The following is a 16,420-nucleotide window of genomic DNA, read 5'->3' as shown; positions in this document are numbered from 1 at the left end:
ATTCTTGCTGTGGTTCAGTTTTCCCACCTGGAAAGTAGAGATTAGATTTTTTTTTTTTCTCCTACTTTCTTTACACTACAGACTGCATGTGACTTCCTAAGAAATTCCAAGACCTGAAGCTACTTATGGGTCATAAGAGAAGAAATGTGTATGTACATGTATGTTAATTCATAGTTAGTACATATATTTTACAAGGTAATGTAAGTTAGCAAATTAAACCAGTGTTTATGTCTAATTTTAAACAAGCTTTCAACATTACATACTCTTAGGACAGAGAAAAAGAGTGTTTAGGTTTGTGGCCAAAATAGCAAATGTAAACACAAGTAATCAATTTACAAGGCATATCAAGTGTCATTATGATGGGCCACCAAACCCAGATGGACACACACGAAGCTAATTCCAATCATAATAACAACAAAACACACAGTAAGAACTAAAATGATTTTTTTTTAAAAAAAAGCACAATCTGACGAACAGGGCATTTAGGGCTAAGCCCTAAATGAGGGGCCTAAAGGGGAATTGCTATTTTACCTTCTGAACCATGACTAATACTAGCTAATGACAATCTCCATTTAGATGTCTACCAACACACAGTGTATGCCACAACTACAAATAAGAACTAAGAGAGCAGAGCTGAGCAATTAGCAAATTACTCATTTTTGTCTTGTTTATACTGCCAAAACTGTGAGTCTAATGATTTGTCTTACTTAAGATCTTTTATACCAAAAGTGAATGATACAAATTTAGTTCTTACAAATATGTGTTTGCTTCCTAAGGAACTAATTTCATTAGGGAGGCAAAGCTAAGCAATAGGAGATTGTGAAGATTAGGTCGGTTCTAAGATTTTTTTTTTTTTTAATTGAAAACTCTTAAGCACAGTTACAAATTTGCTAATAATTCCTCCCTGCCTTTGGTCCTCGGGTGTGGCTGTGTATACTTTCATATCACACACTTGCTTTAAGAACATTTTTGCAACCATTGGCTTCTCTCAAGTAAGACTATGACAAAAAAGTGATTCATTCTGCAACTCGCAGAGAAGATCCTGGACAAAGACACAAGACTAGTAGCATTGTCTTATTTATTAACGTAATTCAAACATTTTGCGGATAAAACTTCTGTCCATGACTATCCTAGCAACAAAATTTTACTCAAAATATTTCACTATGAAATGGTGTTGCAACTTCAATGTAGTTTTTATTAATGGGTTGATTTTCATAAAGCAAATCTTACTCTTAAAATGGCAGATTCAGTGACCAAAAGGGATTCAAAAAAAAAGCTTCCCCCTCCCCATGCCAATCCTTGAGACCGTTTGGATCAAACTGAGTTCTGGACCTGAAGGGAAAGAGTGTAGCTCCTTCCTAAGTAACTGGAACAGGCTAATAGGACACCCCAAATTTACACGACAAAGAAACCACATGAAGAATCGAGTTCACTGGCAGCTCTAGGAAGGTGTAGACTGGATGAATCTGACAGAGAGCATGCGCACCTTCACCACCATGCTACTCCACAGGTATCCTGATTGGAAGAGCTACAAAATCAGTCCCTGTTTCCATCCTCTCCATCTCACCTGTTGGCCTTCCTGCAGTAGCCTCGGGAGAGATCCTGAGCTTTTCATACTCTATGGGTTTATTTTTGCAGTACTCTTTTTGATAAATGAAATATAATAACATGCTTCTCTCGCTGAATCCCATAAAGTGTGTGTTTATATCCGTTTGGGAGAGTAGATTTGGGTTGTTAAAATGCAGTCATGTCTCCCTGTAATTCTCTGCCTCTTGCTGCTGTCTGATTACTAAGTCTCACTTTCTACTTAATTAGAACAGTGAGTTCTTCTATTCCTTCTGAGAATCTGAAGCATGAGACTGGTGCACGCTGGGGAAGGTGGGCCAAGCAGAGATGGGACAAAGAGGGTCTCTAGAAGCTCTAGCTCTGGGTTTCAGGCACTTCAGTTAAGAGACTTTCCTCCCCTGTTCCTATGTACATTCAAGGAAAATGAAAGCCAGAAGGCCCCAGAGACTGCCTGGGGGTAGGGGACGGTGAATGAGGTACCATGGAGCAGCACAGAGCTCCCCAGAGGGCCACTCCTTGAGGAGAGAGTCATTGGCACAAAAGGTTTCCCTCCTTCCTGCCTCTTCTTACTCACATCAGCCACTTTCTGAAGAGTGGATGTTTTACATCGGTAGGCAGGAAGTGAGGCTCCTGACCTCTGTTAACGTCATCATTGCAGCCCATGCCTTTCTCCCAGTCTCTGAACCATGCCAGCCTTGAGTTGCCATTTGGAGGAAGAATGGGATCCCACGGGGGGGGGGGGGGGGGGGGAGTGAGAACCTAGAGGTCATCCTCATGGCACCTGGGGCACCACTTCAAACTCTGAATTGTCTCAGTGCTAACCTCTGCAGGATCACAGCCACAATGTCCTGCCTGGGGCATGAGAGAGGGGCTCTGACCTCCCCCTAGCAAGTGAAGAATGGCACAGTTTGGGGAATGGACAGTTCTCCCCAAATTTGCTTTTTCTTGTATTAAAGAAAAGCAATTTTAATACAATCCTGGAGATCCACCAAGATAAGATCTGCCCCCATTTCATTCCAGACATCTTCTACTGCCCCTGTTCCTTTTCTTCCTGTCCCTCCCCACCCTCACACCGACTGTATACAGCCAACCTGGCTCCCCCTCATGGGTTGTGGACTACGTGTGGCATGAACACAGAGCCCAGCAGAGTAACAGGGGACACCAAACAGACAAAACATGTCTGGGTTCTCTCAGATCTGCTCGTGTAGATCCTCATAATAAACTGTAATCACAGATAAACTTCACATCCTTCACAATGTCACATTCCCGAAGGAATCCGGTTCCCTGGTTTCCTTTCTTGGCCTGGGAGTGTTTTGCCCAGATAAAGACTCTTCTGTCTGTCTCTCTCTCTCCAGGTGTCATCTCGTGCATTCGAGGTCTTTCCTAGCCTTCCATAAAGCATCCTTTCTTGGATTCAGAGGGTCACCATTTGGGATTTCCTCTAAGCTGTTGAGATCTCTTGATTTCTGAGGAAAACCTGACTCTGGCCTTTCTCCCAATCACACCCACCCCTCGGACTCGCATATGCAATGCCCTATATAGGAGCAGCTGGATGAGACATAATTTAAAAGACAGATGCCAGGTAAAGGCTGAAAAGAGTGGAAACCACACGTTACGTGGTCAGTGTCACGAGGAACCAGGGGATAGAGACCATGTGGTATGAAGCCTTAAGGGTCAGGGAAACAATATCCTTTTGTCAGGCTCTACACTTGCTGTGTGACCTTAGACCAGCCATTTAATCCAGTGGACCTCAGCTCCTTTATCTTTTAAAGGAGAATGTTGAATCAACTAATCTCTGAAGCTTTGTTTCTTTTTTCATTTATGATTTCACCATCCTTAATCAAACACTGAGAACCAAAAATAGGATCTTCATTCCCTCCTCTGGAGATTATTTCCATAATCCAAAAGGAATAACACTCTTCTGGTTGCTACTCTGACATGCTCTTCTGTTGAATCCAGTTCCCTTTCCTGGAGGCTATGGAAGACTGTCACAGACATGAAATATGTGCTGAAGAATGATGTCCCTGATGTCAGATCTCACCACCACCCCCATCCTGGGCCATAACTGGTACTAGATTTTCATAAAAGTATCCTGTTGCTCGGGGACCCATTCTGTGAAGACAACTGGAAACCCAAGAGCCAGGGACTAGATGAGAGAGACAGAGCATAAGAGAACAATTTCCTTTTGGCTCTCAAAACGGAGCATGACTGAGACCAGAACAGCTAGAACAGTTTGTCAAAACCATTTCCAGGAGCAGCAGAGGAAGGTAAGAAATTACAAAAAGGGTGAAACAATTTAGTGGCTCTTAATGCCCTGCCTGCCATGACCTCTGCTCTGTGAACCCACTCCCCTGCCAGACGGACTTCCCCAGACGATGACTGTGGTTTCTGGGCTCTGGAGGAGATAGGATCAGCTCCAGAAACAAGACCGAGGTACTGTGTTTCCAGAAGAAACTGACCTCAGGTGCCACCTGCATCACCGCAGTGAGAATGGGTAAGGACCATCAATTCCCATTAGAGCAACAAGGCGCTCTTGGTCATCCTTGACTTACATCATGACAGAAAAATCTCCCAGCCACACAGGCAAGAGATAATTCCAATTAGCAAGGATCTCTAGGGTTGAGTGAATCCCTAGCATATTTTATTTCAGAAATGGCTGCATTATTAGGATTTGGCCTCGACTATGCAATTCTTCTCAGATGCAGGAATGTGGCTAGGTATGACCTCCAAGGGCTTAGGTAGAGACCTGAAGGTTTCTTGGACACGCTGGGCTGGCAGAGAACAAACTGTGCCATCACTCACAGCCCAAAGGAGGAACCGTACAGATGCCACCAGGATATGAGGGTGGACTGGCTCTGTGTGATCACAGGCCCGGAGCATCGGGAAAATGGTCTTCTGAACCTAAGGAAATGGATGCAAATTCTTCTGCGAAATCCTACTATTCCCAGACTTGCCTCCCAGGGTTTGGAACCTGAAGGCCTCAGTCCTGAGCCTGGCCCGCAATGCTGTGTGTGTTGGGGGAGAGGGGAGTGTGGGGTGTGAGTGGGCAGGTGGAGGCGGCCTGGCCTTCCTTACTGTGTGGCTGTCACGCAGGTGCTGAGCGCTGAGGCTGGCCATGGTATCCTACCCAAAGGGAAGTTCACACCACAGGAGCGCATCAAGACTACAAACATAAAGAACCATGGACACGGGTTTCATCCAAATTCTATGAGGAGTGAACAACACCAACACCAACCAAACAAAACCAAACCAAAACGCAAGAGAAGAAAGGAAAAAAAAAAAAAGAAAAAGAAAAGAAAGAAACATAGCCCTTCATGGTAAAGGGCATGCTGGGAAGGCGAGAGCCAGAGCCGCCTCCCCAGAGCATGCTGGGAGGACGGGCACCGGAGCCGCTCTCTAGAGCATGCTGGGGACAGACACCAGCACGTCTCCAGGGACTGCACTTCCCCCAACTCCCACCCCTATTCCCTCACCCACCCCCAACCCGGAGACCAGAGGGGAGTCTGTCCGAAGATGACAGCTGAGTAGGGTATGCTGTGGTTCTCTGCAGGACCCCACACTGTGGAGGGTTGAGTCAGCAGGTGGGGAGAACAGTCAAGACGAGGAGTGGAGACACAGAGAGGCAGGAGAAGAACCAGGGGACAGAGACTGGAGGGGCCAGTGTGTCGGCGGAGGACGAGGGGAGAGTGGAGCCGAGGGCCGGGTGGCTGCTAGCCCGAGGCGTTGATGTACAGCTGGCTCTTGAGGATGTAGTCGATGACCGGCTGGGACAGGTAGTCCACCACGTGGCCGTCCCCGTGCTGCAGGGCCAGCCTGGATGGGAAGAGACGGGGCTCAGCTGACCCCCTCCCTGACCCAGGCTCAAGGGCCTGGCCCTCGCTTTCAGGGAGGGGGTTTACCCGCCACCCCGGCCCCTGCCTCTGCTTAGGCTGCAGAAAGGCTGCATAGATTCCCCTATGGGCAGAAGCTCGCTGGCCCCAGAACTGCGCCCCGACCCCGGGGATTCCTTTCCATCCTGGCTCTGCCATTTCCTCGCACGGGCGCCCCTGGCAGGTTATCGAAGCCCATCTGTTCGTTTCCTCCTCCGTAAGATGAGGGTAATATGTGGGCCAATCTCCTTCACTTATGGAAAGGATTTTTAAAAACATAAAAGGATGAAACGAGTCATGCAAAGAGCCTTTAGAAGAGCCCAAACACACAGTAGGTATTTAAATGGGTTAGCTACTCCTATTTCATTCCTTCGTGTTTCTCTGCATCGCGGTCTCATGAACATGCATCTCCTGATTGACCACTTCTCTTCCTTCCTACTGGAACCCTGACAGAGAAGAAGGTGACCTCTTCTGAGGAGCTTCTCACAAGCCCCGGTGGCTGTGGAGGAGGGTACCTCCAGGTACGAAAGGGATCCAGTGATGGATGAGCTTCGGCTTCTTCATAGTTGTCCTCTAGCTGCGGTCTGGCTGCTTCCCATTCTCTGCTCCTATGATAGTCTTGGGAATGTCAGGCCCCAAGGAGCTATTTGTAAAAAATGCACATACTCTTCCAGAAATGTAGATTCGACAAGGCATGTGAGCCCTGCCCTGTGAGACCTCTTCAGAGGCTGGCTCGCTGCCTCTTCAGTGCATACACTCTCCTGATCTCGCAAGCACACGAGGTCCCTAAGTGTCTCCCTGCACAGCTCATAGGGAAGCTTCTTGAAAAAGTGGTCTGTACCCATGGTTTCCAAACGCCAATCCCAACTTGATCAGAATCACCCAGGAAGCAGATTCCTAGGCTCATCCAACCACAGATGCCAATTTGGTAGGATTGAAGAAGACACAGGAATTTGTGTGCTTGTGTACGTTTGTGGGGTAATTTTGTTGTGCAGCCATGTTTGGAATCAAATCCCTCTCCTCTCCCCTCATTGGCCATTGTCATTGGGTTTCAACTCTCACCACACAGTTTGATGCTACTCTTTTAATACATAATCACCTTCCAGGGAAGAAGTCCACTGGATCTTTAAAAATCTGGACCCATCTCATTTCTCTGAAATATGTGACAGAGATGACAGTGATGTACATCTTTGTGCCTCTCCTGCCTTGGTTCTTGGGCCAGCACTGCTCCTTAGCCTTAGGCTCCTTAGCCTTCTTTTAAATGCTGCCCTTCTTATTGACTTTCCCCATGAGCTCAGCCACACTCTTAACGTAACTTACATTTCTGTGCTCATGGCTGTCACTTCTATTCCAGTTCCAGAGCTCTATATTCATATATGTCACCATTCTACTGGACAGTTCCATTTGGGGTTTATGGTGGAGACTGTTATCTGGCCCCTAGCATCCATTCTCTCCTTCTTCTATTTAATAGAACCTCCTGAGTTTAAGCTGGGCACATAAAGTCCATTTCCCAGGCTCCTTAAAGCAAGGTATGGCCTTGTGACTGGGGCTGAACTGGTAGGATGTAGGGGGAAGCTATGTGTACAACTTTGAGTCACTTTTTTAAAGACAAGCTCCTGCCCTTTCCAGCAGTCATGAAAGGAGCTGTGGACCAACAGACAGGGGCTTCATGTTGAGGAGGTCAGAGATTCAATCTCTTTTGACTTCAGTAAGAGGGAAGTAAACATTTCTCTTATTTAAATTGTGACTATTTGGGCTCTTTTTGTTATGGCAGCTTAGCTTGTACTCTTATTAATACAGTATTTTATAAACACTTCAAACTAAAGAGTCTCAAATTAAAAACATCCTCTTCCTCCTGCAAACCAACTAAAACTAGCTAATGACACCCGCCCCCCCCTTAAAAGTAAATGACTGAGGGAGTGCCTGGGGGGCTCAGTCGGTTGAGGGTCTGACTTGGTTTGGACTCAGGTCATGATCTCAGGATGGTGAGATCGAGCCCCATGTTGGGCTTTGTGCTGTGTGTGGAACCTGCTTAAGATTCTCTCTCTGTGCTCTCCCTTTGCACCTCCCCCACTGCTCGTGTGTGTGCTCGCTCTCTCTCTCTAAAAAAAAAAACCCAAAACATGTAAATGACTAGGGACAAATACATAAAGTCCCCAAAGAAGGCTGAATACCAGGCAGCAGGTGTAAGCAAATGTAGGGGTCAGCTGGAACTGAGGAAAGTTGTATTAAAACTTGTAAGCCCATTTGACCAAGGTTTGTTCCTCTGGCAGTTTGTCAAACGTACCTGCTCTTGGTTGAGCTGACAACAGACATGGGATGGTTGATGTCATCCTTCACCACCATAATGTTATTCTGGGGACAGAGCAGAGAAAGTAGATTGCCCGCCCCTCACACTGAAACTCTTCGGGTGCCCTCACTCCACCAGCACACCATCCCCCTGCCCCCGCAGGCCCCTGGGAGAAGGAACACACCATACAGCTAGAGCAGCAAGGAGGTGGAGGACTCACTTTGTATTTGCGGAGTATTGAGGAGTGATTCATGATTCGGTCTGTGTCAGCTGCATCCCGGGGCACCACCACAATCCCAAAGTCCCCCACGATCACCTCCATCTGAAATACCAGAGAGAGTGTCCTTTGGTGAGACCATGACTCCAACCCCTACTGAGCAGCCACTTAGCAGGTAGAATGATCTTCCACATGGAACCCCGAGCTCTGGTGCTACGCTTGCCTTCTCAACCCTACCAGTCAGCTCTTTCAAGTAACAACCTGTAACAGTGTTAGTGGAATGAGTGGGAACTTTGCCTGGCACAACAGAAGATGCTTAATAAATACCTCTAGACCGAATGAATCAATGTGCTCTTGCATGTCTGGGCAAGAGCTCTCCAATTCCTGAGGCTCCTGCTGAGTTCATTATGCTGAAAAGTAATAGGAATGACACATAGTCTTTACACGGTAGACGCCCTCACAGGTGACACAGGTCCCACTGCCCAGCAAGCGTACCCCCAGCTCTCAGCCACGCAACTGAGAAAGGGTCACCCATGCCAAAGCTGTTGGGGACTCAAGGGTCATGAGGAGCATGGAAGGGCTTGGAATGCCTGTGTGAGCATGGGCAGTGATGGGAAGAAGATTGCTATGAGGTCACTTCTGAGATCAGCCTCTTTATTTATTATGCTTGCTGCCATAATGAGAAATGAAGACTTTTCATTAAAAATAAAATGATTTTTTTCTGGTTATAGACACAGTACAAGCTCTGGAAATTCAGGAGAAAAAAATCTATCACAACCACACGACCTGGACAACTACTCTGAACATCGTGTATTCCTCTCCAGTGTTTCCTTCTCTACACAAAAATGTTATTTTATCTGTATTTTTTACTTAGCATGAAATTGCGAACATTTTTTCACATTGTTAAAAATTATTTGAAAAAATTAAGTTTTAACAGTCTGATTATTTCATTGTCTGTACTATGATATATATGATATATTAAACCAATCTTGTATTACAGCATGTGTAGAGTTACTTCTGAGGAAGTAATTTTTTGCAAGTATACATAACATTTGGTTGAAGATCTTTATATATAAATCTTTTACCACATCTCTGCTTGTTTCCTTAGGATAAGAAGTAAAATAATTAGATGAAAGGATTTAAACTGAACATATTTCAAACTCCTAAGACATAATACCAAGTTGCTTTCTGGAAACTTGTGCCAATTTTTATTTTCAAAAAACCTGAAATTTATGGCATTTAATAGACTTGGATCTAGCCCGGGCATATTGCCGTTTAGATCTTGCCAATTAAGGATCCTGGATGGGGAGAGAAAGGAGGGGGGAGACAAGTTGCTTCTAAGGAGCACAGTTCATTGTGCAAGACCTGCTGTGGTGGCAAGCGGCCCAAATTTTTCCTTCGAATAAGTACCACAAAAACAGACACTATGGAGCACTGTGTCCACTTCTTCTCTATCGGACAATTTCTACCTAAGCAGAATTCCACTCCTCAGTCTGATTCATTGATCATGTTCGAGTATGTATGTATGTGTGCACCCGTGCATGTGTACACATGCCCTTGGGTATTTCCATCACCTTTACCCTACTTCTCCCATTGCTTATAACTGGAGCTAGTTGCAGCTGGAACTCTGATATTGCTGACACAAAAAACTGGTTGAAGGTGCCCTGGGAGGGAAGTTGTGGAGAGAAGTTAGAAGCTAGGTATAGAATATCAGAGCCTATAAAAAAATATATATATATATCAGAGCCTCCACTGGATCATGCTGTTTGGAAGATACAGAACATTATACAGCACAGGCATCTATTGGTAGTGTTCAGATGGGAAACTGGCACCAAGCATTTACCCTATAAACCAGGAATGTTAGGGAGAGGCGGGACAAGAAGTTGGAGGTAGATCCACCTCCTCCTCCACAGCTTTTTGCATTGGGAATATTACACTGGTATTCACTACTCAGAAGGTAACCTCAGGCACTGGTTCTCAAATTTGGCTGCACATCAGAATCATCCAAGGATCTTTCAACACTCTCGAAGTCCAGCTCCTGCCCAAGAGCAGTTAAACCAAATCTCTGAGAATGGGACCTAGGTATCATAGTTTTTAAAATTTCCCAGGTGATTCCAATATGCAACCAGCTTGAGGACCAGGGGTCTAAGTACTGCTTAAAACTCCAGGGGAAGTGGTAGGGCAGAGAAAGAGAAAAGAGAAGGGAGGAGAGATGAGGAGAGGAAGGGGAAGGGAGAGGAGTGGGAAGGGGAGAAGAGGGGAGGGGATCCATCCAAGTTGGTATATGTGGACATTCCTCAACTGCCTTTCTAAATGACTCAAGATACCTGGTGTACATGGCATCACGTAGGATCCGACTTCAATTTGATTTTGAGAACTTGGTAGATGTTCCATAAGCGATGAAGAAAATAATAGGACTATTTAAAGTGAGCATTTTCATTGAAAGCATGAAAACAACAGTTCCAGCCATTGTTGGAGTCCAGCCTCATGGGGTAAGTCACCCTATGGGTGACACTGTGCAGCTGCTGCTTCCCACTCAGGAACTAATGATCTGAGCAATCAATAACAGTGCCAGGTGGCTCAGTGGGTGGCAAGCAGTTGGGAGACTTTGCTGCTTAAGATGTTTTCTTTTTCCAGAAACAGGTGACAGACTTGCCCCCTGAGAACCTCAGATGGAGCACAGGAGACAGGGTCTACACGACAAGACATACAACTTAATCACATCCAAGCTGCCTGTCCACAGGAGTTTGGGTCAGAGACTGCAGAACTTCTCTGCTCCTTTGCCCAGACCCTAGGGCACCAGGCTTGATTTTCATGCTAAAGGGTATTTGTGTGGGTGTGCATTTCGGGGTATGGAGAAGTACCAGGTGCTAAATTGGTGAGCTGCTGTACCATAGGTCCCATAGATATCCATCTCATGTAGGGACCTACAATCTGTCACCCCTAATCCCAGTTTCCTTCTTCACCTGGCCTCCTGGAGACCATTCTCTCCTGACTGCTTCCTACCTTAGCAGCTATAATTTTTGGTCTCCTTGTGCTAATTCTTTCTCATGTCCCTAACCTTGACCCACTGGTGTCCTGCAGGCCTCAATCCTTGGACTTCTTTCTACCTATACTCACACTCTTAATGATTTCATTCAATTGCAAAGCTTTAGAGGCATACCAAAGGCTCCCAAATTAATACCTCTGGCATAGACTTCTCTCCTGAACTTCAAACTCATATATCCAGCAGACTTTTCAATATGCCTACTTAGGAGGTCATCTCAAATCTAAAATGTCCATGGGCCCCTGAACCTTCTGACATCAATCAGTGAATCACTCACTCATTGTACATCCCTAAAATCCCTAAAATGCTTCTCCTATAGTCTTTTTCATTTCAGTAAATGGAAACTCCCTCCTCACAACTGCTCAGGTCAAAGCCTCGGCATTTTCCTTGATTCCTCTTTTCTTCTCACATCCCACATTCCACCTAAAAGGTAACCCATTTGATTCCCCCTTCAAAACAAATCCAAGAATCTGCTCATTTTTGGCCATTTCCATCAAGTTTCTGCTGGTCCAAGCCTACTTTGGTAGGTTAAATACTGGCCCCCAAAGATAACTGGGTCCTAATCTGTAGAATTTGTGAATGTTATCTTATATGGCAACGTATATGCAGATTTGAATTAAGCTAAGGATCTTGAAATTATCCTACATAATCTAGGTGAGTAGTAACAAGTGTCCTTACAAGAGGGAGGCAGGGGAACATTTAACGCGGAAGAGAGAAAATGACATAAAGACAGAGCAGAGAGGCATTTGAAGATGTTCCACTGTTGGCCTTGAAGATGGAAAGAAGGGGTCATGAGCCAAGGAAGGTAAGCAATGCAGCTCTAGAAGCTGGAGAAGGTGAAGACAGATCCTCTCCTGGAGTCTCTGGAGGGAAAGTGGCCTTGCCAACAACTTGGTTTTTGCCCAGCGAAACCTATTTTGTACCTCTGGTTTCCAGGGTATAAGAGAATCAGTGTGTGAGTGTGTTGCTTTGTTTTTTAAAGATTTTATTTATTTATTTGAGAGAGAGAGAGAATGAGATCAAGTGAGGGGGAGGGGCAGAAGGTGAAGGAAAGGGAGAGAGAGAGAATCTTGAGCAAACTCCTTGCTGAGCGTGGAGCCTGACACAGGGCTCCATCTCACAACCTTGAGATTGTGACCTGAGCTGAAACCAAGAGTTAGAACCTTAACCGACTGAGGGCCCCAGGCGCCGTATGTGTGGCCTTCAGCCACCAGTCTACAGCAACAGAAAATGAATTCAGTCCCATCAGCTCTCACTTGGATTGCTCTGGTCTTCTTGTTTTTCTCTTGCTTTTTTCAGTCTATTCCCAACAGACAGATCAATAGTATTAAAATAGATTGTGCTGCTCCTTGGCTCAAAAGTCTTTACTTAAATATCATCTTCTCAGTGAGACCAGGCTATTTCATCTTTTGGCACCACGCACACAGACCCACACGTTAGCCACACCTGCACAGTTCCCGCCCCTTCCTGGATTTTATGCTCCTTGCTAGCCTTTATGTCCATCTAACACTTTATATATCTTCCTTGTTCAACCTGATTTTTGTCTCTTTGTCCCTCTTCTATAAAGGTAACCTCCATGAGGGCAGAGAGCATTGTGTGTTTTGTTCGTCACTGTGTCCCTAGGGGAAAAGGCCCTGGCACCTCATATGTGCTTAATAGGAGCTGTTCAATAAGTAGATTCCTGCAGAGTCTTGTCTGACAGCTGTCTTTGAGGCATTAGCCGATAAACTCTCCCTGTCTCAGGACCTGGCGAGGAGCCCACAGTACTTAATGGGAGCTCTAGGAGGCCCAAAGAAGTTACTCAAAAGATAGACTCTCAGGTCCTATACAAGTAAGGGTGAGCCTACACTTGCAGGTTCCCAGACTTGATCTGATTGGTGAGCAGAAGCATCTGGGGGAGCTTTAAAACCAGTGACAAAAGTAGATCCCCCAGACCTCACCTCAGGGATTTTGATCCAACATGTTTAGGATGGGCTGTTTAGGAGCTTTACAAAGCTCCATAATCCTTCTAATGTGCACCAACCTCTGAGAAATTGTTGCTATAAATCACATTGGCAGTTGCCTAAGCTGCTAATTCTCTGGCTTGGTTTGGGAGGTGGTGAAAATGAGATACTCGTGCAACAAACACCTCTGAAGATTCCAGCAAAAACGAGGACGAGGATGTCACCCTTTGCCCTGGAGAGTAGGGGTGGTTGGGGTGGACATTTGAAAACAGAGGAAACACGGGGTTGCTCAGGCTCTCCTTACCCATGAGCCTGCAGGATTGTGCTCAGGCCCCTGGCACGGAGCTGTTATTCCAGCTTATTCCACCTGCCTGTTTACAAAGAGTTCTCCGCAGGTCTTGCCTCAGCAGTGGGGAGGTGGGTGAGTAGCCAAGGTAGCAGAGCTGTCTTGCTTGGCAAATCCCTTTCCTGATGCTGACCAATGTGAGCCCATACTGCCAGGCAGTTAGCAGGATCAGAGTACAGTCTTCTCCGCTCCCCTCCCCCAGCATACAACGGGACTCCCTCCCAGTTGAGCTCTGGCCTGTGATGTCTGAGGTGGGGGTCTGTGACATTCATCCTGTTCCAACTTCCTGCTCACAGGCACAGCGTTTTGATCATATCTTTTCATCCTCTGGTCAAAGGCTCCCCAGGGGAGGCAGGGGTGGGGATGGGGAGAGGAAGTGGGAGCGGGTGGACTCTGGTTCCCCAAATGTGGGGAATCTGAAGGAAGGATATGAGACATGTTGGGGCAGGAAGCAACTTGGCCTTGGGAGAGAGAACATTCATGAGGACCGAGGCGGCAAATCTGGAAGGAATGTGGAGTTATGATCATCATCCCTCTGGGAGGCTGAATTTCAAGATCTGCAGTGTTGGATTTGGGGGATGCTTTGGGTTGGGGATGCTTTTGGGTTGGCTCTTAGCCAAGTTCTTCCCTGGGTACCAGGGAGAGAGAGTTGAGCAAGACAGACATGGCTTCATCTCTTGGATCAATCCCTACCTAGTAGGAGGCAGTAAACAAATGATTGATTATTTCAAGTGTATCTATTGCTATGAAGGATAACAGTAGGTTACTATTAAGTGGCTAATATCTTGTAGTGGCTAATATCTTACGGGTAACTGGTAAAAGTGTGGGCCACACCTCATGGTGGACTAAAAGTCTCCTATGGGCTAACCTCCTCCAACCAAGCTACACTCAGGTACTCTTTCATTCTTTCATTCTGCAAACTTTTATGGCATGTATATGGTAAATGGGGCACTCTCCTGGTGTTGCCAGATAAGACAGCCAAATCTAGTGTACTCATACAGCTTACCTTCCCAGTAGGGAGCAACCATAAACGAACATGTAAATAAGAAAACATGAGGTGGAATTAAGTACAAGACTGAATATAAAACGAAACGACCTTTAAGTTAAAACTAAAATGACAAGAAGGGGTCAGGCATAGAAATATCTGGGGTAAGAGCACTCCTAGTTAGGCCACAGCTAGTGCAAAGGCCCTGAGGTAAGAAAAACAATTTAAAAACCAAAACAGTGCAAAGCAAAACAAAATAGGTAGGACTGAAGCACAGAGAAGTAGGAAAAGTAGACAAGGACCAGATCAGAGATGGAGTTTCATTCCAATTGCAAACAGAGGTCATTAAAATGTTTTAAACAGGGGGATCCCTGGGTGGCGCAGCGGTTTGGCGCCTGCCTTTGGCCCGGGGCACGATCCTGGAGACCCAGGATCGAATCCCACATCAGGCTTCCGGTGCTTGGAGCCTGCTTCTCCCTCTGCCTGTGTCTCTGCCTCTCTCTCTCTCTCTCTCTGTGACTATTATAAATAAATTAAAAAAAAAATTAAAATGTTTTAAACAGAAGGTTTGACTTCCATTGACAAAAGGATCCAATTTACATGGATTTAGTCAGGCGAGCCTAACTGGTTAGATCCTCTGTAGAATCATTCTGAAATCAGGATTCAGAATCCTGACCATCTCCCCCAGACAGTGCCCTCTTCTCCAGGTGTAGCACCTGGGTGACTTGGGCTCACCTGTGTTTCTTCTCCAGATGAGGGTGTTGACAGATGGACAAGGGACCATCAGTAAGGAGGGAAAGAAACATGTATGAAGGTATCTGTTCTGTGCCACGCACAGTCCTGGAGCTTTACTGAGTATTACACTGAATCCTCACAACAATGGTCTTCTGAAATATGTGCCTCAGTTCTCCATTCATAAATGGGGAAATCAAGACTCAGTGAGATATAGTTCTAGTTAGTGGATTTGAACCCGCTCTGATCAGCTTTAAAGGCTCTGTCTGCTACATCAAACTTCTTAGATCCATTTCTTAAGACTCACATTTTAGTGACTTGAAACTTTTTTGGTTTGAAAATATATTCTATCTTGTTTTTTTCTCCCCCCCGGGGGAGATTTATCATGAGCTTCCTCCGTTCGTTACTCTACATCGCCCCCTGGAGTATAAAATTTTGTATCCTTCCATCTGGGTTGCAAAAGATGCAAGGTGTCCAGTAGAAGCCACACTGTGGGTTGGGGGGGTGGGGGGTGAAATAGGCCCCACCTATTTCAGTAAAGAATCCTCCACCCTTGTTGTGGCCTCTGTTCCTCTCTGGGGGGAAAGAAGGGCAGAGGTTAGTATGATCAGAGATGAGAAAGTGGGAAGGCATTTCCAGAATGGCTCTCTTAAGTGCTAATAAATGAGTGTTCCTTCAGAGGGGTTTCCCAGAGGAAATTATCCCCATTCTCACTTCCAATTTGGGGGTGTGGGAAGGCAAGAGATTCCAGACTCAAGTCGAAAGCTTGTAAACCAAACCAATAGTATCTTTCACACGAGAACCAGAATCTTCCATGATAGGAGCTAAGCCTCCTTCCCTAGAGTCTGTAAATCCGACATTGGTTTTATCAGTGTGGAGGCCTAATCCCCGGGGTGGAAGTGTCCATGGGGCTTCCTGGCTGGGGCTGGACTGTCTGATAAAAACCATCTGAGCCTGAAAGACCAAATGTTTGTCTTTGCTCTATGAGTCCTAGCGCCCTGGGATTTCTTCTGGAGTGGCTAGGGCCCCTGACTTCTCCTCTGTTTATTTTCTTTGGTTGTTTTCCCATAGCTGGTGGATGTAGGAAGCAGTTAGCCCATGGCTGGTTGGCTGGAAAACTGTGGGATCCAGCCAATTAGAGCCAGCCTATGGAATGCTGGGTTTCAAGAAGTACAAAAAGAAAGAAAAAGAAAAAACAATTTCCTTACTGGCCCATCTCAGGTGCCTAAAGTTCCACCTTCAGATTTTCTTTCCTTTGGGTTAATTATTGACCCTTGCTCATTTAAAATGCAAATACCATTTGAAAACAGCTAATACCTTTAATCATTAAACTTAATGATTTTTGTCTGTTGGCTGAAAAGTCAAAACCTTCTCAAATAAAGACCAAGCTAAACCTTCTATTTCAACCAGCCAGAACCATCTCCCA

The 16,420-nt window shown here is 45.7% G+C and overlaps 1 protein-coding gene across 10 annotated transcripts in view; it reads right to left on the bottom strand.

Annotated features, from left to right (window-relative positions):
* Positions 1-1,061: 1,061 nt before the first annotated feature.
* The window catches only part of NMNAT2 (nicotinamide nucleotide adenylyltransferase 2), a 193,037-nt gene continuing 177,678 nt past the window's right edge, over positions 1,062-16,420 (bottom strand). For all 10 annotated transcript variants that reach the window (XM_072733219.1, XM_072733221.1, XM_072733220.1 and 7 more), the window contains 3 exons: positions 7,946-8,047; positions 7,723-7,790; positions 1,062-5,379 (listed from right to left, as the gene is read on the bottom strand). In XM_072733219.1, coding sequence (XP_072589320.1) covers positions 5,277-5,379; positions 7,723-7,790; positions 7,946-8,047 — 273 coding nt within the window. In that variant the 3' untranslated portion in view covers positions 1,062-5,276. The remainder of the gene's footprint in view (positions 5,380-7,722; positions 7,791-7,945; positions 8,048-16,420) is intronic.

The sequence above is a fragment of the Vulpes vulpes genome, chromosome 13, assembly GCF_048418805.1.
Source record: "Vulpes vulpes isolate BD-2025 chromosome 13, VulVul3, whole genome shotgun sequence".
Taxonomy (NCBI): Eukaryota; Metazoa; Chordata; class Mammalia; order Carnivora; family Canidae; genus Vulpes; species Vulpes vulpes.
Note: the sequence above shows the minus strand (reverse complement) of the source record. Positions and strands in the feature narration are given on the sequence as shown.